This window comes from Sturnira hondurensis, unplaced genomic scaffold (genome assembly GCF_014824575.4).
Source record: "Sturnira hondurensis isolate 20B ecotype Veracruz unplaced genomic scaffold, ASM1482457v3 Scaffold0008196, whole genome shotgun sequence".
Classification (NCBI taxonomy): Eukaryota; Metazoa; Chordata; class Mammalia; order Chiroptera; family Phyllostomidae; genus Sturnira; species Sturnira hondurensis.
In genome coordinates this window covers 10,395,347-10,421,945 of record NW_028080827.1, presented here as the reverse complement: position 1 = coordinate 10,421,945, position 26,599 = coordinate 10,395,347, and the positions used below count along the sequence as shown (strand labels likewise).

At 37.5% G+C, this 26,599-nt stretch overlaps 1 protein-coding gene and 1 pseudogene across 1 annotated transcript in view; one reads left to right on the top strand and one right to left on the bottom strand.

Annotated features, from left to right (window-relative positions):
• The window catches only part of TEX9 (testis expressed 9), a 50,688-nt gene extending 33,437 nt beyond the window's left edge, over window positions 1-17,251 (bottom strand). Inside the window, exons 1-4 of the mRNA XM_037053954.1 lie at window positions 17,175-17,251; window positions 16,967-17,058; window positions 5,421-5,484; window positions 3,512-3,591 (exon numbers count right to left, since the gene is read on the bottom strand). Of these exons, the coding sequence (XP_036909849.1) occupies window positions 3,512-3,591; window positions 5,421-5,484; window positions 16,967-17,058; window positions 17,175-17,201 (263 nt within the window). The 5' untranslated portion in view covers window positions 17,202-17,251. The remainder of the gene's footprint in view (window positions 1-3,511; window positions 3,592-5,420; window positions 5,485-16,966; window positions 17,059-17,174) is intronic.
• Window positions 8,137-10,724, top strand: LOC118992464 (40S ribosomal protein S4, X isoform-like; annotated as a pseudogene).
• Window positions 17,252-26,599: the final 9,348 nt, after the last annotated feature.

Genomic DNA, 26,599 nt, shown 5'->3' with positions numbered 1-26,599 from the left:
CCCTACAGCATAAGTTTATTACACATCTCTTCCACCTCCCAATTTACCAAAGGTGACAGCCTTAATAAATTCATTGCCACACATAACAGTATTCCTCTATCTTTCCGGCCTCCAATACCAGTTTCCTTGCTAGCTACTACCTAACTGCTAAGCTAAAGCCACACTTTTATTAGTTTTGTTATAAAACACCCAATTCTTAATACCAACTGCTATAATTAATTAGGATAGGCTAGGATGATACCCCAAAATCTCAGTAGCTAACACACTGAAAGGAACAGAGGAGATAGTGGGAGTGGGGAGAGGGGGAGGGGAAAGAGAGAGGGAAAAAAAGAGAGCAAGAGAGAGATTGTAGGAAGGAGAGAAAGAGGGAGAATGAACCCATTTTTCTTTATGTCTCACATGGTCACCCAGAGACCAAGCTGGGAGGTCTCACCAATTGAATTTTTACTGATCACAGTAAAGAAAGAGTCAATGGGAGGTTCAAACACCAACTCCCGTCTGTTTAGGCTTGAAAGATAATAATTCGACTCTGGCTCATAGCAAGAGACTTGGAATGTTTGCTGATCACCACTGCCTCTGCAAGATTTTATAGTTTTATTCACATAGGTCCTATACTTTTCCTGTTAAATTTAATCCTGAATATTTTCTTGGTCCCTAATTTCTTGACATATATGAAATTCAAGGAAAAAAAGATCTGATACACTTTACTTTTACAAATGTATTTATTTTTACCTAATCTTGATATGCAGTTTTATAAGAGAGGTACTATAGTATATAAGAATAGGTTTAGAAACCTTGTCAGTTCTGGTTTGGATCTCAGTGAAATTACATACTATCCCTCCATCCCTATGTCTTTGGACAAGCTACCGAGCATCTCTAGTTTCCTCATTTTAAAAATGAGAACAATATTTATTTCAAAATAATACTTTGAGAATTAAACAAAATAAGGTAGGTAAATGGATTACATTGTATCTGACTGGCAAAGTCCCCAGTTATTAGTATTTTATATATTACATTATTCTTTAAATTATATATTTACATTACTTACATGCAAAAGGATTTTATATAATAAGGCATCCACCTATACCATCAAAAAATGTTCTCTCTGGCTTCAAACTATATTACAAAGCTACAGTAATCAAAAATAATATGGTCATTAAAAAAACACCCACAGATGAATGGAACAGAATAGAGAGTCCCAAATAGACACACATATATAGTCAATTAATTTACAACAAAGGAGAATATACAATGGGGAAAGAACTGTCTCTTCAATAAACAGTGCTGGGAAAACTGGACAACCACGTGTAACAGAATGAAACTGAACCACAATTTTACACCACATACAAAGATTAACTCAAAATGGATTAAAGACTTGAAAGAAAGAGCTAAAAACATAACACTCCTGGAAGAAAACATAGGTAGTAAGTTGCTTAACATTAGTCTTGATGATGATTTTTTAAAATTTAACACCAAAAGCAAAGGCAGCAAAAGCAGAAATTAACAAGTGGAACTACATCAAACTAGAAAGCTTCTGCAGAGCAAAGGAAACCATTAACAAAATGGTAAGTTAACCTATGCCATTCACGGGTGTTGATAAATGTAGAGAGCTTTACGAAGACCTCTGGCACACTGCCATAATACAAGGCGGTGGGAAGTTGCCTGCCCCCCCCAGTGCCTCCCACTGCCCCCCTCTACCACAGGAGCACCTCTGCACCTAACCATGTCTTCCCCAAGTCTCACTTCTGGTACTTTGTGTCTCAGCTGAAGAAGACAAATAAGTCCTCAGGGGAAATCACCTCCTGCTGGCAAGTGTTTGAAAATTCCCCACTTCAGGTGAAGAACTCTAGCATCAGGCTGAGCTACGACTCCCACAGCGGCACCCACAGCAGCGGCACCCACAGCGGTACCCACTTGGTACTGAGAGTACCAAGGCCTGGCCACTGATCGGCAGGTCAAGCAGTTCCACAACTCCATGGTCAAGTTCCCACTGCCCCACTGGGTCCTCCATCATCAGCACAAGTGTTACCAACACAAGCCAAGCTTTACCACCAAGAGATCCAACATCTTCTTTTAGATGCTTGGCCTCCTTGTCCCCTGTTCTGTCCAAATAAACTCCTTGGGAAGACCGGGGGGCGGGGGGAAAGACAACATACTGAGTGGGAGAAAATATTTTGCATGTATCTGATAAAGTGTTAATATCCAAAATACATAAAGAACTCATACAACTCAATAGCAAAAAAATCCAATTAAAAAATAGGCAGGGGATCTGAACAGACATTTTCTAAAAAAGACACACAAATGGACAACAGGCACATGAAAAGATACTCAGCATCCCTGATCATCAAGGAAATGTAAATTTAAAACCACAGTGAGGCCTGACCTGTGAGGCTCAGTTGGGCATCATCCCATAAAGCGATAGGTCACCAGCTCAATTCCTGGTAAGGGCACATGCCTGGGTTGTGGGTTTGGTCCTAGTCAGGGCACATATCAGAAGCAACCAACTGATGTCTCTCTCTCTCATCAATGTTTCTCTCCCTCTCTCCCTCCCTTCCCCGTGCTTTAAAACAAATAAACGAACAAATTTTTTATTCTAAAAAAATTAAAATTTTAAAAGAAACACAATGAGATAGCACTTCATACCTGTTAGAATGGCTATTATCAAACAGATAAGAGATAAATGCTGGTGAGGATACTGAGAAAAGGGTACCCTTGTACACTTTTAGTAGGAATGCAAATTGGTGCAGCCACTATGAAAAACAGTATGGAGGTTCCTTATGAAAAAGTTAAAAGAGAACTACCATATGATCTAATAACTCCACTTCTCGGTATTTATTTGAAGAAAACAAAAACACACTAAAAAAATGTCTGCACCTCATTTTCATTGCAGCATTATTTACAATAACCAAGATATGAAAACAACCTGAATGTTCATCGACAGATGAGTGAAAAAAGAAGATGCGGCATATATATACAATAAAATATTATTCAGCCATAAAGAAAACCCATTTGCAGTAACATGGATGGACCTCAAGGCCATTATCCTAAGTCAGACAGAAAAAGACAAATATCGGATGATCTCATTTATATGTGTAATTTAAAAAAAAAAGCTCATAGATTCAGAGAAGAGATTGGTACCAAAGGCTGAGGATGGAGTGGTGAGAAAAATGGGTGAAGGGAGTGAAAAAGAACAAATTTCCAGTCTAAAATAAGTCATGGGGATACAATGTGCAGCATAATGACTATAGTTAATAATATTGTATTGCATATTTGAAAGTTGCTAAGAAAGTAGATTTTAAAAGTTATCATCACAACAAAAAAATTCTGTAGCCATGTATGTAATAGATGTAATCAGACGTATTATGGTGACCATATCACAACACACAAACATCAAATCATTGTTGCACATCTGAAAATAACAATACTTTGATTAGATCTTATTTTAAAATAAAGACAATCTAAAAGCATTTACCCAGTTAAAAAAAGGTTTTTGAGAATGTAAGTGACTTACCTTGAACTATAATCATCTTCCTCTTCATAGGATTTAACTTGTGTTGAAATAGGCCGAGATCGTACTTCTTGTTGATCTCTCTAGTTAAACGAGTAAAGATGAGTCACATAGGAAAAAACGCCCCCCAAAGTAGGATTTATTCAAGTGCCTTTCTGATCATTCATCATTCCAGAGCTGTTTCACAGTTTCCATGAAATCAAGGCACAGAATTCTAAATGCTATGGTATGGAAATAAGGTCTGTTACAATGTAGTTTCAATGCAGTTTCACCTTTCATCCATTCTGGGTTAAGAAAGTCAATTCTGAAGGAAAAATGTAAGAGGTCAATGCCATTACACAATCCAACCCGACTACTGCTTCCACACTACATTAGAGTCTTCCATCTTGTGTAACATATAAACAAAATTAGACTCACATGAAAGGAAAACATAAATCTTTTTCATGATTAGAAAAACTTGTCACGAATCACACAAAGCTTCAATGTTCAGTATACCACAAAAAGGCTAAAAAAGAAACACTAAGAGTAAAACCTTTTGGCAAAGATATATCAAGAAATGAAAGTGAGTAAACAAATACTCAACATGGCAAATATTATATCCACTAACTTCTGTGGGAACAGGAATGCCTTCTTCCCTTTCCTAGCTCTTCCCAATTATCTACTCTACCTTTCATATAAATAAGCAAGTAAAGCAAGTGGTCCTTAGTAGCAGGCTCTTGGAGCAGAATACCTAATGAATCCCTCATTCTACTATAACTTTGGGTTTCCTTGTTTAAGTATTTTCTGGCTCATCAGACACTGGCAAAAACTAAAAGATGTAATAAAAATATTTCTTTTTCGGTGAAATATTTCATTACAAATGCAACTAGCAAATCTGCAACCATTATGTAAATATACTATCTGAAATGTGTTCATACACATGTATGAACACTATAATATATATATTATGTTCCTTATTCTATATAAATATATTATGTAAATAAACCATTATATAACTATATTACATAAAAATATATTACATATATATATCACATAGATATATTATGTTAAAAAAACATTACGTAAATATATTACCTGAAATGTGTTCATATATGTGTATGAACACTATAATATGTGTGTGTGTGTATTTATATATATAATGTTCCTTACTCTAAACTACAGATAATGATGAAATCTGTACAAGGCCTTAAAATAAAATACTGCCTCTTCTTCCCTGGCCCCATCAAGTCCAACATGAGGTGAAGGGTGGGGTTTAAAAGAAAGAATTATAATTAAATCAGAGTAAGACCTAAAAAAGAAAGTCTGAAAGCAAGCCACAGTATTCCTCTAAGGAATGCTACTATGTCCTATCAATTAATAATGGGAATGTTGATGCTAAAAGCTGGATGCTTACAGCAGGAATAACCACTCCGGTACTCAGCATGGGGCAAATACTCTTACATTGTCTAGTGTTATAACCTCACTACATTCTTCCTAACTATAAATCCAATTATGCTCTAGCTTTAAGATTTAAGTTATAACCAACTACAGAATTTAAGAGACAAATTACCATCTGATGACTGTTATCCTTTATCCAACTTTTGTCCAGAGACCATTTTCCTTCTTTCCTTACTCAATTATCAGTGTTAATTCTACATAGCTATGCTCATATATTAATCTTCAAATAGTGGGAAAGATTATTAAATATTACTATTCTTATTAGATGACTGGACACCTAAATAGAAAACATCTTCAGTGGCTTTTAGAAAACGTATGCTTATCAAAAACACATGTATAAATATACCTCCCTACTATACATATATTCATGTTCAATTTGTGATAATTTGATGAGCTGAAAATTTATGCTTTGTACATTTTTGTATATTATAAATCAAATTAAGAATTAAAAACTCTAGCACTAACATTTACTTACTATTGCTTCCTCAGCTTGTCGAACCAGATCAGCTGTTTTTGCCTCCAATTCTGCATTTAAACGCCTACAAGCAGAAAATAATTTACTAATTGGGATGTACTGAAGATCCTAACAAAAATACAAGTAATTAAATTTCAGTAACTACACTTTAGCTAATCAGCAAATTTTAAAACAAACACTTTATTCTAAAATTAATCTATCAGAACACTTATCTCCAACTCCCCATGATTACTTATTATTATTATTGTTATTATTATTATTATTATTATTTTGGTATTCCAACAGTGTTAACTCCTAGCTTCTCTCCGACCCTCACTTCAGGTGGAATCACTTCTTTGGGAATGACAAACTGGTGGAAATAAATTCCACTCTTCAGCTTCTTGGGATGAACTCCAACTGGGGATAGGAGTGGGGCCAGGTAGCAGAGAGGCCTGCTTTGGTCTAGGGTGTTGCTGTGACATTTTAATTATCTTCCCTTGTATTTTTCACCTATAGCATATACAAAATTTTATTTATTTTTTAAAGATAGATTTATTTATTTATTTATTTATTTATTTATTTATCTTTAGAGGGGAAGGGAAGGAAAGAGAAGGAGAGAAATATCAATGTATAGTTGCCTCTTGTGAGTCCTCTGCTAGGAACTGGCCTGCAACCCAGGCATGTGCCCTGACTGGGAATCAAACCACGATCGTGTAGTTCGCAGGCCCGTGCTCAATCCACTGAGCTATACCAGCCAGGGCACAAAATTTTATATTATGTTTTCCCATAGCAAATTGAAGATACATATTTCTCTCTTTATAATTAGTGCCTTAAATGGATATAAAATACTCTAACAGTTGAAGTTAACATAATGTATTAATCTATCCTTATTGTTAAAGTCCCTTTTCACTTTTAAAAGTAACACTATAATAAACATATTTAAAAGTATGTAACTTTTTTATTCTATTCATAAAATAAAAATTTTAAAATGTCTAGACCATCTAGGATCTTTTGAAGTTATATGAAGAAAATATGTTGAGCAATTTTTAAAATGAGATATTTTGTTATTTTATTAGATTTGTGATTCAGAAGTAACACAAACCACTTGTAACATTAATTACCCAACCCCCCAAAAAGAAAATCAGTAACATATTCCTTCTTAAAATAGTCCAATGTTTTAGGGAATATTTTTATAGCTTAGGATGAGTTAAAAGAAAACCATATAATAAAGACTTAAAGTCCCATTTAAGACAGCATTATCTGAGGTTTCACATTTCCCTAACAAGAACCATTAGAAGATTGTCAACATAGTAGACCAAGATGCCTCAAAAGTCTTTTCTTCTACTCAAAAACCATGGAAATACTGGATATAATATAATGAAGGATATATTGCTAAGCTCACACTCAGGGAAGAGAAATACCTTGGCACCAAAAATAAAGCAGCAACTAAAAGTGAGAACAGTTAACAGGAACAGAAGATGAAACAGCTGAACAGCTAAAAAATGATACATGTGTGAGTCATGAAGAGCTACACCTGTTAAACACAAACAAAAACACTAAGCATAACCTTAGGTGAGCAGAAATGAAACTACAGCAATAGGTGAAAAAGAATCTCTTGTGAGTAGTGAGAGCATACAGGAATGTGGTCCAAGTTCATCTCACCCAGATGCTATAGAGATTTTATGCCAAAACTTTAATACAGAAAGTTGGCCTAACCAGTGAAAAAACTGACGAGCTAAATGCAAAAACCACCCTTAAGGACATTTACTCATCTATAAGATATGTTAACACTCTCAGGAAGTAAGCCCTGCTAAAGATGACGCCACAAAGATAACAAATTGCATAAAGAAACAAGTCACCAAGAGGGAGAATCAGCATATGCAACAAAATTTGTATAAGAACTGAAGATGATAAAACAATCTTAAAATATTTTTAAATAGGCATTTTTAATTTAAAAAAAATACAAAGAATAGACACCATTAGGTAAGAACCAGACATTATTAATAAAAGAACACTGAATATGGCCCTGGCTGGTGTAGCTCAGTGAATTGAGCACGAGCCTGAGAACCATCGATCACGGTTCAATTCCCAGTCAGGGCACATGCCTGGGTTGCAGACCAGTTCCCAGCAGGGGACTCACGAGAGGCAACCATACATTGATACTTCTCTCCTTCTCTCCTTCCTTTCCCCTCTAAAGATAAATAAATAAATCTTTAAAAAATTTTTAAAAAAAGAACACTGAATATGGAAAAGAACCAAATAGAAATTACATAAATGAAAACACAGTCATCAAAATTAAAAATTCAAACTCAATGGATAAGTTGAACAATAGAATGAACCGAGAGGGAAATAAATGAATTAGAAGACAGATATGAGGAAATCACCTGAAAGGTGGTACACAAAAATAGAAAGTTAAAAATATGAAAGAAAGGTTAACATCCATTAAAGACAGACTACTTGACAAAAACAGATTTATATCTACCTAAGAGAAGGTAAAGAAGGAAATCCCACATGAGGATGAAATATCAGTATTTGAAAATACAATACTGAAAATTTCCCAGACACAAAGGAAGATGTAGATCTTGAGCAGAATTAAGAAAACTAATGCACATCTGTACACATCATAGTAAGACCACAGAACTTCGGAGACAAAGAGAATATTCTTTAAATTACCAGAGGAAATATTTAATAAGAACAGATAACCTACCTGCCTGCCTATCTAAAAAGCTGACAGGAGATGGCGCATCAACATCCCTACATTCCAATGGACAATGAAATGGTATCTTGAATGAATTGTGTGGGGAAAATACTGGCCATCTAGAATTCTATGTTCAGCTAAACTGTCTTTGAAGAATAAGTGCAAAGTAAAAAAAAGTTTTCAGAAAAGACTGGAGTTTAAGATTCAAATTTTTGCAGAGAGAAGTAATGAAGGGTCTATACTTCAGGAAGAAAAAAATTAAACCTGGAAAAAAGGAAGAATCATGATGAGCAAAGAAATTAGAAAACACAATGATAAATCTAAATTAGTACAGACTATAAAAATAACAGGTAGGGATATTCAAAACAAAAGGAAGTAAAATGTCTAATAATGTCTAACTGAAGTGGCAAGGAAACCAAGTTAAAGCAGTCTAAGCTCTTTCCAAACCAGTAAAAGAAAAATAAAGAAAATTATAAGCTCATTCAATACAACAGAAGACAGAACCAAAAAAAGCATAATAAATATAAAACAAAAAATATTATGGCCAAACAACTTCAAATTAACAAACAAAATAATATAAATAATTCACTTATTAGAAAGCAAAAATTATCAGACTCAATATAAATGGAATACTCTCTTAAAGCTAAATGACATAAGTTTGAATATAAAGGAATGAATAGAGATATAACAGACATTACATAACAATGAAAGGAATAATTTACCTCTAGAGGATTTAAATAAATCAAATACTATATCCCCCAAACAAATAATGGACACAATTACACAAGTAATTACTCTTCAATTATAGTTATAGTTGATTTTAATACATCTCTAACAGAAACCAATGCAGCTAGTAGGGGAAAAAAATGATGGTATATTAATGTTATGGGCATGAAAATTAATTAGCCTAATCTAACAGATGGTCAACAAACAGTAATATATTTTCTTTTTTAAAAGATCTTATTTGTTTTTTAGAAAGAAGGAAAAGGAAGGAGAAAGAAAAGGAAAGAAACATCAATTGGTTACCTCTTGCACGCCCCCAGCTTGGGACCTGGCCCACAACCCAGGCACGTGCCCTGACTGGGAATCTACACAGCAACCTTCCAGTTCTCAGGCCAGTACTCAGTCTACTGAGCCATACCAGCCAGGGCAGTTATATACTTTCTATCAAAGAATATTATTAAAAAGTGAACTATACTGCTTTAACTTGGTTTCCCCCTGAACTTGTATTGTACTTGACCACAACTAAGTTCCAATACATTTTTGAAAATCAATGTTATATACATTCTTTGACTATAGTGCAATTAAAATAATATAATTAAAATGAAAAAAATGTTTAGAAACTAAAAACTAAAAGCTATGACAAAAGAAATACATATCAAAACAGATCCAGCAATACAGAGAGTTGGAGAAAAATTTACAGAAATTAAATGCATTTATTAAAAAATAATAAAAACAGCCTGGGCAAGTGTGGCTCAGTGGACTGAATGCCAGCCTGTAAACCAAAGGGTCACCAGTTCGATTCCCAATTAGGTCACATGCCTGGGTTGTGGGCCAGGTCCCCAGTGGGGGGTGGGTGATGAGAGAGGCAGCCACATACTGATGTTTCTCTACCTCGCTTCCTCTCTCTGAAAATAAATAAATAAATATTTTTAAAAAGTCATAACCAAGATAAAGATGTTCACCACCACTTTTTCTATTCTATATTGAACTAGAGGTTCTAACTAGATCAAGAAAAAAAAGATACATGAAAAATTGTAAAGGGACAAAACAATCACAATCTGCATATGATATAACTGTGTTTATGAAAAATCCAAGGAATGCTACAGATTGAGTAAAAGTTCAGCAGAAAGGTTGATGGTGACTCAGATAATGGAGCTAGCCTGCCAACTCTGTAAGGGAAGGGCTCCAAAAAGGAATGATGACCTCTGCCAGCACTGCTGTCTGAGAGAAAGCTGCCCCTCCAGGGCTTGTCCTGATGCCAGACACTTCAGTTCCTCCTCCTGTTCCCCCCGTGCCTTTCCAGTGCTCTGCTGTCCCACTGCTGGAACTCGTAGCGAATCTGACTTTTTCAGTCCCAAGAAGCATCTGAAGGCGTGTAGCAGCTCTGAAGCAAGGTCTGAACTGATATAATCTACTCTGCTGGTTTTATGGATATCATCAGCGAGACCAGAAACAATTTCTATCTGATCTATGACACCAAGGGTTGCTTTGCTGTTCCTTATATTATACCTGACAAGGCCACATACAGGTTGTAGAGAGTGAGAAGATCTCTGTGGGCCCAAAAGGAATCTCTCATCCGCTTACTCATGATGCTCACACCATCTGCCACCCTGATTTCCCCATCAAGGTGAACGACACAATTCAAACTGATTTGGAGACTGTGTATGGTGGTAGACAGAGGTGCTAAACCAAAGAATTGGTGTGATCACTAACAGACAGAAACATTCTGATTCTTTCAATGTGGTTCATGTGAAAGATTTCAAAGGCATGAGCTTTGCCACCCAGCTCTCCCACATCTTTATCATTAGCAAAGGCAATTTCTCTTCACCAAGGAAAAAGGTATCTGCCTCACTGCTGCTGAAGATAGGGACAAGAGACTGGCAACCAAAATGAGCAATGCATAAAATAATCTCTAGATAACATAATTGGGAAAGCTTTTCAACTTAAAGATAATATGGAATGAAAATAAAATACTCCATCTAACAACCACAGAATACACATCCTTTGTTGGGAACTGCCCTGTCTGGTTTCAGAAGCTATAACCCCCCATGGCTAAGGCTGAGTGAGAGACCTTGAAACCCTAAGCCACTAAGGAGACAAAGCTTATCTCCCTGGTAGGGGCGCCACCTCTACCCCTATCACTTCACCCTCCTTGGCCCTCAATGCATGATCAGTTGGCCAATGACCGGTAAAATTCTTAAAGGGAGGGATGACCTAAGACAGGCATGGTCACGAAGAAGGCCCCAGGGAAGGACTTGAGAGGCTATAGCAAAAGGGGGTGATGAACCCCTGCCCCTTGACTTTTATATAGCCAGAGTCTTCATTCTGTGAGAAGTCTCCTAATCTCTTGGCTGCCTTACTTCCCCTGCCTGACTTAAGCCTGAAACAATGCCAGGGGTAGGTGCGGCCCTGTGGTGGAAAAGGTGGGTTCCCTGGGGCGATCAGGCCTAAGAAAGAATGTATAAAATTTCATGAAACCTGCTTTGCTAAGAATGCTCTCAATTTTCTGATAAGGATCCAAGCAGGAAATGAGTTTGTTTCCTAGAGTTTTATAGCCCCTTAGGTAACTAACCCTGAGTCAAAATAAGCCCTCATAGTTCTTTGTATTTTATCTACTGTTTGATCCTTACTGCCTGGCAATGATTGATAAGCTTTATCTGTATTCCTGTGCAGACTGAAACCACTGAAAGCCCATTGAGGAAAAGGCTCTTGGCTCTTCTCCTTTGAGAGATCAGCTACTTTTCCTCACCAAGCAGATCACGTCTTGGTAAACTTTTTTTTTATATATTTTATTGATTATACCATTACAGTTGTTCTATTCCCCCCCTTCATTCCCCTCCACCCGCACCCTCCCTCCCCCACCATTCTCCCCCCCTTAGTTTATAACCACGTGTCTCAAGTTCTTTAGATTCTCTATTTCCCCCACTATTCTCCCCCTCCCCCCTATCTATTTTCTACCTACCATCTATGCTATTTTCTGTGCCTTCTCCCCCCTTCTCCCCCTCCCACCCCCCTGTTTCTAACCCTCCATGTGTTCTTCATTTCTATGGTTCCACTCCTGATCTAGCTGTCCTCTTGGTTTGCTTTTGTTTTAGGTGTGGTTGTTAATAACTGTGTGTTTCCTGTCCTTTCACTGTTCATATTTTTCATCTTCTTTTTCTTATATAAGTCCCTTTAGCATTTCATATAATAAGGGCTTGGTGATGATGAACTCCTTGAACTTGACCTTATCTGAGAAGCACTTTATCTGTCCTTCCATTCTAAATGAAAGTTTTGCTGGATAAAGCAATCTTGGCTGTAGGTCTTTGGATTTCATGACTTGGAATACTTCTTTCCAGCCCCTTCTTGCCTGTAAGGTCTCTTTTGAGAAATCCGCTGACAGTCTGATGGGTACTCCTTTGTAGGTGACTGTCCCCTTATCCCTTGCTGCTTCTAGGATTCTCTCCTTCATTTTGGTCTTGGCTAATGTAATTATGATGTGCCTTGGTGTGTTCCTTCTTGGGTCCAACTTCTTTGGCACTCTCTGAGCTTCCTGGATTTCCTGGAAGTCTATTTCCTTTGCCAGACTGGGGAAGTTCTCCTTTATTATTTGTTCAAATACGTTTTCCACTCGTGGCTGTTTCTTTCCCCCTTCTGGTACCCCTATAATTCGGATGTTGGAACGTTTAAAGATGTCCTGGAGGTTCCTAAGCCTCTCCTCATTTTTTTGAATTCTCATTTCTTCATTCCTTTCTGGTGGGATGTTTTGTTCTTCCTTCTGCTCCATTCCATTGATTTGAGTCCCAGTTTCCTTTCCATCACTATTGGTTTCCTGTGCATCTCCCTTCATTTCAATTAGTTTAGCCTTCATATGTTCCTCTAATTTGTGACTGTGTTCCTCTAATTTGTGACTATAATCTACCAGTTCTGTGAGCATCCTGATAAATAGTGTCTTGAATTGTGCTTCTGAGAGGCTGGCAATTTCTCGGTCGCTTAGAGTTATTGGCTCTGGGACTTTGAGTTCTTCTTGCACCATCTTTTGGGTTGTTCGTGCCTGTTCTGTAGCAGGATCAGAGCCCTAAAGTGTTCACTAGAACAGGGCAACTAAGTCGCTGGGGTGTGACGTTGTATGTGGGGGCAGGGTCAAAGAGGGACAATGGCTTCCCGTCTGCCGCCTGCTGCCGAGGCCCCGGCGCCACAGCCTCCACCACTGGGTTCGCCCCCTGGGGCCTGTGTGGTCCATCTCACTGTGCGCGAATGTGCGACCACGGTCAGTCTGCCCCACACCCCGACTGGTTCTGGGCTGCCTGCGCGCCTAGGTCAGGGGATCTGTCCTACCCGACTCAGCTCCGCTGCTGGCTCCGCCTCTCTTACCGTCCCCGTTGAATGGTTCGTAGTTGTCGGACTTCCGTATAATTCAGTTTTCTGGTCTTTGGGTGTGTCCTAGTTCTCCAAACCTTTGTTGTGTTCAAACTTGCTTGTGGGAGAAGGCACAGTGTTTCCACCTATGCCTCCATCTTGGTGGAAGTCACGTCTTGGTAAACTTATTCTCATGTGTGGAGGCCAGGCGGGGTGGGAAGGACAAGGGAAGCCTGTGGGCAGGGCCCCCCACCCCCCACAATCCTTCTCAAGCTCACGTGGAGCATTCACTAATATAGACCATTTTGTGGTCCATAAAATACATCTTATAATTTTCAAAGAGTAGAAATCACACAAAGTATGTTCACATATCATAACTGAATTTAATTAGGCAACAAAAACAGAAAGATAACAAAAATTGCTAAGCATTTGGAGATTAAACAAAAAACGTAAGTAACTATTGAGTCGAAAGAGAAAGGAAATCTAAAAATATATTTAAATGAAAATGAAAATACAATTGTAAAGATGTGTGGGGTGCAGTAAAAGCAAAGCTTAGAGAGAAATTTATAACATTAAATGCATATATTAGAAAATAAAAATATAAAACCCATAATCAAAGCTTTCATGGTAGGAAATAGAAAATGAAGAACAATTTAAGCCTAAAAGAAGTAGAAGGAAAAAAGTAATAAAAACTGAAGCAGAAATCAATAGAATTTAAAACAGAAAAACAAAAGAGAAAAATCAACAAAACCAAAGCTAATTCTTTGAAAAGATAAAAAATTTATAAAATTCTAGGTAGGCTAACCAAGAGAAAAAGAGAAAACACACAAAATACTAACATTACAAATTAAAGAAAAGCCATCACTACTGTTCCCATGGCCTATAGAATAATGAAGGAATACTATGAACAACTTTATGCCCATGAATGTGATTGACTTAGATGAAATAGGTCAATTCCTTGAAAGATAAAAACTATCAAACTCACACATGAAGAAATAGATAATATGAAAAAGCCCCTATCTATAAAAGTAATTAATTCAATAATTATAAAACTTCCAAAGCAGAAAGCACAAGACCCAGACACTTTAACTGGTGAACTGCACCAAATATTTAAGACGGAAATGATACCAATACTCTACAATCTCTTCCAGAGACTAGAAGCAAAAGGAATATTTCCTAACTAATTCTATGAGGGCAGAATAAAAGTAATACCAAAACCAGACAAAGACATTACAAGAAAAGTATAGATCAATATCATGAAATAGATGCAAAGATCCTTAACAAAATATTAGTAAATAAAATCCAACAATGTATAAAAAGAATTACATACCACGACCAAGCAGGATTTACTCCAAGTATGCAAGGCTGGTTCAACATTCAAAAGCAATTAATGTAATCAGCACATTACCAAACTAAAAAAAGAAAATCATATAAATTGATGCAGAAAAAACATTTGAAAAAAACCAACATTCATTCATGATTTTTAAAAAAACCTCCAAGAGAGAACTCTAAGAAGCTTTTGACTGGTTTTCTCCAGACTTCTCTCCATGCACCTTTTCCCATGACTGATTTTGCTTTGTGGCCTTTCACTGTAACAAACAACAGCCATGACACAACTAAAAAAAAAAAGTAAGCAGAGCTGATGATCTGTATCTATACAGATAGGTATTAGGATCAATATACAAAAATCAATGCTCCTACACATCTGGCCAATTAGAAAATATAGTAGGAAAAAAAAGCCAATCATGTAGTAACAAAACCTATGAGGAACCTTGAAAAATTATATATGCAAGACTCTTATGTAGTAATATGATAAAATACTATTAACAGACACCAAAACACCCCTGTGTAAATGGAGACATACCATATTTGTGGAAAGGAAGATTCAATAGCATAAAGATGTCAGTTCTCTGCAAATTAATCTACAAATACAATTTATTTTGCATTTACAGGCAGGGGGTTGGTAGGTGGAAGGTGGTATGGAGGTCTGCCCTACCAGTTATCAAGACCAATTAAAATAGATGTCATATAATCTTATTTGTTTAACTCTCTGGTTTTATGATATACACATGAAACTTGTAAAATCTATTGATTTGGATGATCAGCATGTTCTTAGTCTATCCCCTCAGGGATTATCTCCTCCAATTCTGGATTGAAATCCCTGGGAAGTCGTGTGTTCAGCTGATTGAAAAGACATCACAATATGCTTAACATCAAAATAATAAGTGGCAAAATACTGTGTTATGAACTCATATTCTTGCCTATAAGAATGACCAAAGACAAATACCATGATTTCACTTATATGTTGGAATCAAAAAAAAAGAAGAGAAAAAGCAAACCAAACCAACAATCACAGATGCAAAGAACAGATAGGCAGGGGCTGGGAGAGAGAGTGATTAAGACTTATGGTGGTGATGACTATGTTAATATGTACAAATAATGAATCAATAATGTTGGACATCTGAAATCCATATAATATTGTACAGCAATTTTACCACAATTAAAAAAAAAGAATGGCCAGATATTTTACTCTTCTCCATGGTGCAAAAGTTATGTATAAGCTTCAGACAGAGCTTAAAACTACTTTGTTGAAATGCCTCTAATTTGTACACTGCAGAGTTGTACACAACCAGCCAGGGTTGTGTTCCAAATTTTAAGTTAAATTAGTTTAGAAAGATAGTGAACTGCTAAAATATAATTTTTTGTAAACATACATACAATGGTAAATAAAAGACATGCTCTTGCCTAGCTGGTGTAGCTCAGTGGATTGAGCGCGGGCCTGTGAACCAGACGATCACAGTTCGATTCCCAGTCAGAGCACACGCCTTGGTTGCAGGCCAGTTCCCGGCAGACAACCCACGCATTGATATTTCTCTCCCTCTCTCCTTCCCTTCCCCTCTAAAGATAAATAAATAAAATCTTTTAAAAAAAGACATGCTCTTGAACCTTGTGGAACTCATCATCCAATGGAGGAAAAAGACAAAACGTAAACTAACAAATGAATTTATTGTAATGTTATGCTAAATGTAAAGAAAAATTAATAAGACCATAAAAAAGAGTAACAGAGAAGCCTATTTAGCATAGTCAAGGAAGGCCACTCTGAGCATGACACGTAGAAGGCATGTGTGACTGCCCTCGAGGAAAGAGAAGGGAAAAGCTCGAGGAACTGAAAGGTCAGTTAGGTTGGAGAGAGCAAAAGATCCAGCAAGATGCAGGAGCCAGATCTGACAGAGCTTTTAAACTTCAACATGAAACCACTACAAAGTTTTAGGCAAGGGAATAACATGATCAAATTAAAAGATTACTCTTGGCATCTGTGTGAAAACTGGGGCATGACGACTGACATCGTCCAAGAATGAAAGCCCGTGTTGTCAGAACAGTTTGTGATTTCGCTCAAAAGATAAAGAAAGGAAACCCTCCCAACTCCACCAAATGTGGGCAAGAATAGTAATTCCAAATGCCCTGAGAAATAGGCTTTCAATTGAGAAACAAAGCCTAAAAGAAACTTACACATAAACCTGAGGAAGTTGGAATTAAATGGAATTCCTTAAACTAGAAACTGCACTACTCGTGGAAATTCCTGCTATCAAAGCCAGGTCTAACAGTATCATCTTACTGACGAACAGGTTTGCTTGGGTTACATTAAATGTTCACCCACTTCAAACACCTAAGACGAAAAGGAGCTCAAGATGGAAGAGACTGCTGGGCAGTGCGTGGTCCCAAGGACCTAGCCACCGGTAACAGTACTTGTAAACAGCCTCGCTTAGGTAAAAGAACTAAGGAAAAGGTGAACCGTCAAATTTCTTACTTATATTCTTCCTCCTTGGCGAGGAAGTCTCGTCGAGGTGTAGCAGGTTGCTGAACGCGTGGCGGGAGTGGAGTCCCTGAAACAGCCCGTCTCTGTAAAAGAGACGGAGACTTTCAGACCCAGAGTTGAGAGAGATTCAGCGTCCCTGCAGCCTCAACACCGCCTCCTCCAAACCTATTCAGTCCCAGGAATTAGGACTTAAACTGACCCTGACACCAGGACCTCGCCCCGCCATCTTTCACGGCCAAGACGCCGTAACCGGGGCAACGACGTAACTTACCGCGAGAGCTACCTTATCTCGGGCCTCCTGACACCCTAGGCGCGTACTTCATTCACTCCCCCCCCCCCCCCCCCCCCCCCCCCCCCCCCGCCGCTGCCGCTCTTAACCGTGAGCTGCCGGAGGGCCGGGGCAGGGGCCGGGGCAGGGGAACGGTTGCAGCACCCCGCGCTGCCTGGAACCTAAGAAGCCAAAGTGCCGCATTGACTTATAAATTCGTAAGTCGGGGGCAAGGGGGGAGGGGCGGGGGGATTGACAGTGATGAGACTTTGATGGGACTTTGTTGACACAAAGACGCTTTTGGGGATAATAGAAAAATTTTACATTTTGATTGTAGTGGTAGTTGTATAGTGTATAAATTTGTTAAAAATCAACAAATTGTACATTTAAAGTTGTATTTTATTGTGTATGAGTAATACTTCAGTAATGTTTACTTTTTAGAAAGACAAAAAGATAAGTAAATTCTTAAGTTAGCATGGAGGGGTTTCAACCAAAGAAGACCGGTCCATTTCTAATACTTGGTGGGAGCAAAATAGTAAAGCCCCTATTTTGCCGTGTTTCTCCAAAGTTGGTGACCCGTCCGACCTCCCCTGTTTTGTTTAAAATGAACTTTTCAGCGGAATCCTAAGTTCTGATTTCTTACAATTATTTATAGCATGTGTCAGAGCTCAGACTCTCAAGTCATTAGGCCTAAGTTTATGTCCTGGCTGTGTCACTTACTAGCCATGTAGTCTTGGACAAAGCACTCTGTATCTCAACTACTTCATCTGTGAAACGGTAGTGAGAATAGTGCCCATCTCAGTTGATATGAGGAATAAATGAAATGTACTTAGGTTTGTGCCTGGAACACAGTAAACAGTCAAAAATTCCAATTTGGGGGCAATAAACTCCAGAGTAAACCTTCACATTTAGGGTCAACTGATCTCCAGCTAACACTGTTCAATGGGAAAGAATAGTCTTTTCAACAAGTGCTACTATGATAAGTGGATTATCACATTATCATATGATAATATGATAAGTGGATGCCCACATGTAAAAGAATGAAGTTGGACCCTTATCTTACACTGTGTACAAAAACTGACTCAAAATGGATCAAAGATCTAACCTTAAGAGCCAAAGTTATAAAGCTCTTTGAAGAAATCATAGGTGTAAATTTTCCACCGTCTTGAGTTAGGTAATGATTTATTCAATGTGACACCAAAAAAATATAAACCACAGCAAAATTGAAAACATTTGTTTCAAAGGATACCATAAATAAAGTGAAAGGAGAGCCTACAGAAGGGGCAGAAATTTTTGAAAATCTTATGTTTGATAAGAGACTTACATCTAAAATGTGTAAAGAGTTACTAATCTCAAAAATAAAAAGATAAATAACTCAAGTAATTTTGGGGCAAGCATCGTGGATAGGCATTACTCCAAATGTATATAAATACCCCAAAACACATGAAAAGTTGCTCAATCTTATTAGTCTTCAAGGAAATGAAAATCAAAATCATAGTGAGACTTCATAGTCACCAAGATGACTATACAGTAATCGAAAAAGACAGGTACTAACAAGTGTTGGGAAGGATATGGAGAAATTCAAACTTTCATATACTGTTGATGGGAATATAAAATTATGCAGGCACTGTGGAAAACAGTCTGGTAATTCCTCGAAAGTTTACACATAGAGTTACAACATGATCCAGCAACCTACCCCTAGGTAAATACCTGAGAAAAATGAAAACTCATTCCCCACACGAAGTTGTACATAGCCCTGGCTAGTGTAGCTCAGTGGATTGAGTGCAGGTGAACCAAAGGGTTGCTGGTTCTATTCCCAGTCAGGGCACATGCCTGGGTTGCAGGCCAGGTCCCCAGAAGGGGGCTCTTGAGAGGCAGCCACACATTGATGCTTCTCTCTTTCTGCTTTCCTTCTCTCTAAAAATAAATAAAATCTTTTTTAAAAAGTTGTACACAAATATTTATAGCAGCATTGTTCAGAATAGCCAAAATGTGAAAATAACCAATCATAAACTATAATGGGTAAATAAAAAGTGATATATTCATACAACAGAATATTATTCAGCAACAAGAAGGAATAAAGTACTGACCATACTACAATATGAATGAACCTTGAGAACATGCTATGTGAAAGAAACAATTCACACAAAAAAACACGTTCCAATCAAATATGGCTACAAATTGTATAAAATGTCCAGAATGGGCAAATCTGTAGAGACAGATTAGGTTAGATTAGTGTCTGACTAGTCCTGGCAGATGATGGGGGTTTGGCTAAGTCATTGTAAGGAGGTTTGTGTGTGTGTGTGGTAAGGGGTGTGAGGGGGGCGTTAATGAAAATGTTCTACAATTGATTGTGTTAATGGTTGCACATCTTTGCGAATGTATTGTACTAAAAGCCAATGAATAGTATACTTTATATGGGCAAATTTTCGGTTTGTGAAAAGCATCAATTAAGTTGTTTAAACATTAAAAATAAATTATTAAAATGAAAAAGTCAAGAGAAATAGAAAACTACACCATACCAATGCTATTCAAAAAATCTGGAATAACCATTAATTTCGAACAAAGATGACTTTAGAACAAGGAAAATTATCAGTGACAAAGAAGAGCATTATACAATGATAAAGAGGTCAATTATCCAAGAAGATACAACAATTCTTAATGTATATGCACCTAGAAATGAGTGTCAAAAGACATGAGACAAAACCTAATAGGAAGGCAAAGGATATAAATAAATCCACTAATATGTTTGGATACTTCAACACCCCTTTTTCATTAGTTGACAGTTCAAGCCAACAGAAAATCAGTAAGGATACAATTGTCTTTGACAGTACTATTAACTTGATCTAATTGACATTTAGCAAACAGTCCACCCAACAACAGCAAAACACACATTTTTCTCAAGGTCACATGGAACATTCTGTGTCCTCCTGACCCCCTCCAGCTCTCTGCTCCCTTAAGTAAACAAAGTTGATTCTTCAAAAGGCGATTAAAGAACAAAAGGACTAACCTGAGAAAATACCCGTAAAAGAACTGTGCTCAGAACACAAGGCTTAGGTCACCAGTAACGTGATAAAGCTGAGCCTGACATCCTTGCTCCCAGCTACTAGGTTCACTGAAAAAAGCCCATAATGTTCTAAATTGGTAATGCCCATGGCTCCTAGCAGAATCAAACACAAATCTTTTTCAGACAAAAATATCTCTAATTAAGTTCACCAGATTTCTGGATTTTGATCAAGAAAATGTGAGTTTATTATCAAAAATGACCAGGCATAAAGGAAGCAAGCCATAGTGAGTGAGAAATCCGAAGAAATAACATTTAGAACCCTGTATGGTAAATGAAGGCAGTCTGGCTTCCTCACCCAGGTGTCTGGGCAACTAAAGGAAGTAGTTTCTCATAGCCTTCAGGATGGGCCTGAGAAGTAGGGATCTCAAAGCCTAGAGAATGGGTCTGATAAAATGTTCCCATAGCCTCGAGTGGGCTCACATGGGTATTATGAAGCTCTGTTATATAAGATCTGTTAGTGTCCTACTGGCTTTGTTTGTCCCTAGTATTTAAGGGGTAGGGACTCCCCATGGGGTGCCATGCTGGGTGCCATGCAGGGGGGACAGGTGACAAGCAGAGACATGCAGGGGGACACCCAGCTTGCAGCATGTGTGGCTCACTCACCCGTGAGTAAAGGCATGTCAGACATCCCAGTGGCTCCATGAATATTCTTCCATCTGCCCGAATCCCCTGAACCTGTCAGGCCTTGAACTGTGGCAATACAAACCCTCAGCAAATGAGATATTAAAATTTATTAGCTGTGAGATGTAGAATATCTACTTAGAAAATATTTAAAGAAATAAGAGACAGAATAATAATGAGCAAGAAACAGACTATCAGGAATGAACAAGCAGATGTACCAAATAATCAAATGGCACTAACTTTTAGACATTAAACATATTTGTTAAAATGGGAAGTTAGTAGATGGGTTGAATGGCAGATTAGACACAGGAAATATGTAAACCGTCTAAGAAAATTATCCAGAATGAACAGAGAATGATAAGAGTATAAGATACATGAAAGAGCCCTGGCTGGCGTGGCTCAGTTGGTTGGAGCGTCGTCCCATAACCAAGGGCCACCAGTTGATTTCCTGGTCAGAGCACATACCAGGGTTGTGAGCTCCTTCAGATCCCCATTTGGGATGCATGCTAAAGGCAGCTGAATAAGAAAATAAACCTTTAAAAAATAAAATAAAATGAAAAATATGAAAGACATGTCAAACAATTCTAGAAGTTAGGCTTAAAAGGTCTTACATAGAAATAATCAGATTTCAAGGATAGATGTTAAGAAATCAGAAGCAATATTACAAAAGCTAATTGCTCAAAATTTTCCAGATTTTCAAAAAGGCATGAATGCACATATTCAAGAAAAGCAAAGTATCACAAGGAGGATAAATTTAAGAAGCTATTCTGAGACCTGTCATAAAATTCAAACACCAAAGAAAAAGATCTTTAACGCAGCTGGAGAGAAAAAAAGACAACCTACAACGAAACAATTAGACTGAAAGCAGGTGTTTTAATAGCAACAATGGAAGCCAGACAATAGTAAAATAATGAGTGAAACCTCATAATAATAAGCCCTATTATAAGGAGAATTTAGATTAAATTCGATTGGTGATTAATCACCTCTTAATCATTAATGATTGGCTGCCTTCTGTGTCGCCCTCATTTTCAAATTGGATGGGATAAACTCTTCTCTTCTGAGTGAATGGATTAGAGGACATGAGGAAAGGGGAAGGCTGGGTGAGGAAAGAGTAAGCACCCTACACGAGGAAACAGGGAGGCAGAGGGTGAGTCCTATGTTACCAGTACTTTCCCAGTCTATCTCCTTTGATTAGAGTGACTAAAGTGGCCCCAGATAAATAGATTACGATAAATGCCACTGTAGCCAATGAAACAGGACCCAGAATTGGCACCATTGACATTTATTTTGAAGTAGACAACCATCACCAACTCCTGCCAAACCACAACCAAGATGAGCAAAGACTTTAATTATAGAATCAGACCACTAGAGCTGCTAGCCAATCAGCTGGACAGATTCGGATGACTCGCTTCTTTAATTTTTCACAATAAGCCCACTTTTCTCTTTACACAATTAAAAAATTCCATCTTAATCAATGTTATAATGAGCGGACTTTATTTTATCTTCAAAGTGATTGAAGAAAATAACTTCAATATAGACCTTTGCACTCACTCACTTACTAATACTACATTGCAAGAGTAGGAATGAAATAAAGATGTCTGCTGACACATACGACCTACAAGATTTATCACCCACATACTCATACTCATCTTCTAGAAGATGTACTTCAGGAAGAAATAAAATAATGCCAAAGGAACTCTTTGAGATGCCAGAAGAATGGTAAACAAACAAAATAGTAAACATGTATGTAGGTCTAAATAAATCACTTCTCTAAAATTCCTGCTACTAATAATAATGTCTACACTGTGGAGTTCTTTATTTTTTCTTTTTTAAGGATTGGATGCTCATCAAACTGGGGATAGAAGAGAACTTCTTCACCCTGATAAAGAGCATCTCAAAAAGCCTACATCTAACAAATTTAATGATGAAAAAGTCAAATGCTTTCCCCCGATGTGGGGAACAAGACAGGGATTCCCACTCTCCCCGTTCTTATTTGCAGTCATGCTGAAGGACTGAAGATTTTATCCTGTGCAACAGGCAGTCGGTCAGTTGATCTTGGAAAGGAGGAAATAAAATGGTCTCTCTTCACAGATGACATGATTGCCTATTTGGGAAATTCCAAAGAATCTTAAAAAATCCATGGTACTATTTAGTGAATCTTGTAAAATTTTAAAATACAAGGTCAATACACAAAATGTAATTGTAGTTCTATAGACTAGCAATGAACAATTGAAAATTAAAATTTAAAATGCAGTACTATTTATAATATCACCCTCAAAACATGAAATGGTTAAATATACACATAAATCCACCAAAATAAAGGCAAAATCTAAATGCTGAAAACTGCAAAACACTGATGAAGGATACAAAGAATTTTAAATAAATGGAAAGATATCTCATGTTTGTGGATTAGGAGACTATAATGTGAAGCTTTCAATTCCCTCCAAACATCCTGGCAGGATTTTTAGTAGAGATTAACAAGCTGATTCTAAAATGTACATGGAATGGCAAAGGAACGAGGCTAGCCTAAAAGATTTTGAAAAAAAAGAGCAATGTTACAGGACTCACAATACTTAATCATAAGACTACAGTAATCAAGACAGTGTAGTACTGACAAAAATGTAGTCACATGGATCAGTGGAAGAGAAGAGAGTCCAGAAGAAGACCCACACCTTTTAAAAAAGGTACAAAGGTGCAAAGACATTCAATGGAGCCAAAGGATTAGCTTTTAAACAAATATTTCTGGATCATTTATAAGTCCATAAGAAAGAATTTAACCTTGATCTATACTTCAGACCAAAGAAAAATCAATTTGGTAGTGTCTTAAAAAGTTAGACATATACTTACCATACAACACAGCAATCTAGGTAATTACCAGACAAATAAAAATATGTCAAACACAGAAGGCTATATCTATAGCAGTCATTTTAAACTGGTGTCCCAAGAATTTTTAAAACATGCAATAATTGACTATTTAGTCTGGGGCACTGACCTCTTTTCCCTTAGATTATCAAATTAAAAAATAACAACAGCCAACACAACAACAGCTGTCTGGTGTGAATGAATCAAAACTACCTTTTTTTTGTCAGATAGGCAAAAAATATATTTTTTGGTGTGCTGCAGAATTTTAGTAATTAGTTTATCTGTGAGATGAGATTAAAAGGTTGAAAATATTAGTACTATATGATTCCATGAATTTTAAAATCTGCAAAAGACAAACCATAGGGACTGAAAGCAGCTTGATGGCTGCATGGAATTGGAGGAGGAAGGCGGGCCTTGGCTGGAAAGAGCCACGAGGAACTTTTGGTTGTTGGAAATGTTCTATATCTTGATTGTGGTGATGGATATGTGATTGTACCCAAGTGCCAAAACCCATTAACTATACATTTAAAATAGGGGAGTTTCGTTGTGTGTAAGTTTTTCCTCATACGTGTTCCGTTTGCTTGTTTGAATCAGTTTTCTTTTATGTATCATAGATGTCCATCCTTCTCCATACCGTGATTTCTTTAGTACTGTCTAGTGTTGGTTGTGTAGCATTTACAAAGAGCGCTCTACTATTTTCTCCAGAATTTACTTTCATGCTTCTGACACTCATTCTGCAAGTTTTTAAAAAATGTATTATATTTATTTATTTTTAGAGAGGGAGGGAAAAAGAGAGGGTGAGAAACATCGATGTGCAAGAGATATATCAATTGGTAGCCTCTCTCACGCCCCTAACCAAGGACCGGGCCTGCAGCCCAGGCACATGCCCTGACTGGGAACGGAACCGGCGACCCTTTCAGTTTGCAGGCCATCACTCAATTCACTGAATGACACTAGCCAGGGCCCATTCTGCAAGTTTTGATGTGAATGCTCAAGCAATGTTAATCACATTGCTCCTGCCACTTATCTGACTGTGACTATAAATGCCTTCTGACTTCAGATATTTTAAGATGTGAACAAAAATAAGGGTCTTGGTATTGAAATGTGGTAGGAGCTAATAAGGTTTAAATATTGCTGAAATGAAACTATTTACTATTATTAATAATCTATCTCCAATAACAAATTTTGGTTTGTCGATTTTATCTGATATAAATATAACTAACTTGGATTTTTAAAATCATTTTTCTGGTCTTTTCCCCATGTCTCTGCTTTTGGAGATCAGCCCTACTCTGACAGTTAGTTCGAGGTCTCTGAAGAACCAATGTCGGTGTTCACCGGAGTGGGCGGGAGGTGGATATCTCACTGTTTCTAAGTACCAGAGAGACAGCTCTAGGGACTCCCAGAAGTATTTGAAGGGCGCCCTGCAAGTGGACAATGTCCTCTGGGTGCAGGTATTGCAAAAGCCACATCTGAGCATTAATGTAAGAGTGATTCCTACCTATGACCCCAACTGAAAGGATAAAAATGTACGAAGTATAAAAACGTATTTAAAAGCCAGGAAATATACCATTACAATGTTACCCCTGGTTATCACAACTGATTTTTAAAATCTGTATGTTCCAATTCACTACAAAGAATGTATATTACTTTCATAATATTTAGAATGCTAAAAATAAAATGAAATAAATATGAGGTTACCACCTAAAATGCAATGGAAAGATTAAGCAATAGGCAGACTGAGAAAAGGCCTCCAGATTTGGCTTCTGGAAGGATATTTATTGTAAAGAAGAAGAATTAGAAGCCATGTTACAAGGGAATGAGTGGAAGGCAAAGACTGCAGCAATATGTTTGAGGAATTTGGAGCCGGAGGATGGCTGCACATTTCTTTTGAATCAGTCCACAGGCAGAAACCTGGGGCTGAGGCCTGACCAACCAAATTGCCTCATGGTGGTTACATGTCACTTTAAATTTTTTCCACATTATCTTTCTTTGTTAGATTTTATTTCCAATAAGTCATTTATTTTTTTTTATTTTTAACTGATCTTTTTTTAAATATAATTTTTATTTAATTCTTGTTCAAGTACAGGTTTCTGTCTTATATTCCCACCCCATGCTCCCCACCCCATGCTCCCAGCCTCCCTCCCCTTTCCACCCCCCACCCTTAGTTATTGTCCATGTGTCCTTTATACTTGTTCATGTGAGTCCATTCCCTTTTCCCCTATGATTCTCTCCCCTCTGGACCCTGACAGCCTGTTCCATATTTGAGTGTCATTGGTCGTATTTTGCTTGCTTGTTTGGTTTGTTTAGATTCCTGTTAATGGTGAGATCATATGATATTTGTCTTTCACCACCTGGCTTATTTCGCTCAGCATAATGCTTTCCAGTTCCATCCATGATGTTGCAAAGGGTAGTAGTTCCTTCTTCCTTTCTGTAGCATAGAATTCCATTGTGTAAATGTACCATAGTTTTTTGATCCAGTCATTTACCGATGGGCATCTAGGTTGCTTCCAACTCTTGGCTATTGTAAATTGTGCTGCTATGAACATCGGGGTGCATAGGTTCTTTTGGATTGGTGTTTCAGGGTTCTTAGGATATATTCCCAAGAGTGGAATTGCTGGGTCAAAAGGCACGTTCATTTTTAGTTTTCTTAGAAAATTCCATACTGTTTTCCATAGTGGTTGTACCAGTCTGCAATCCCACCAACAGTGAACTAGAGTCCCCTTTTCCCCACAACCTCTCCAGCACTTGTTGTTTGTTTCTTTGTTTATGATAGCCAATCTGACTGGTGTTAAGTGGTATCTCATTG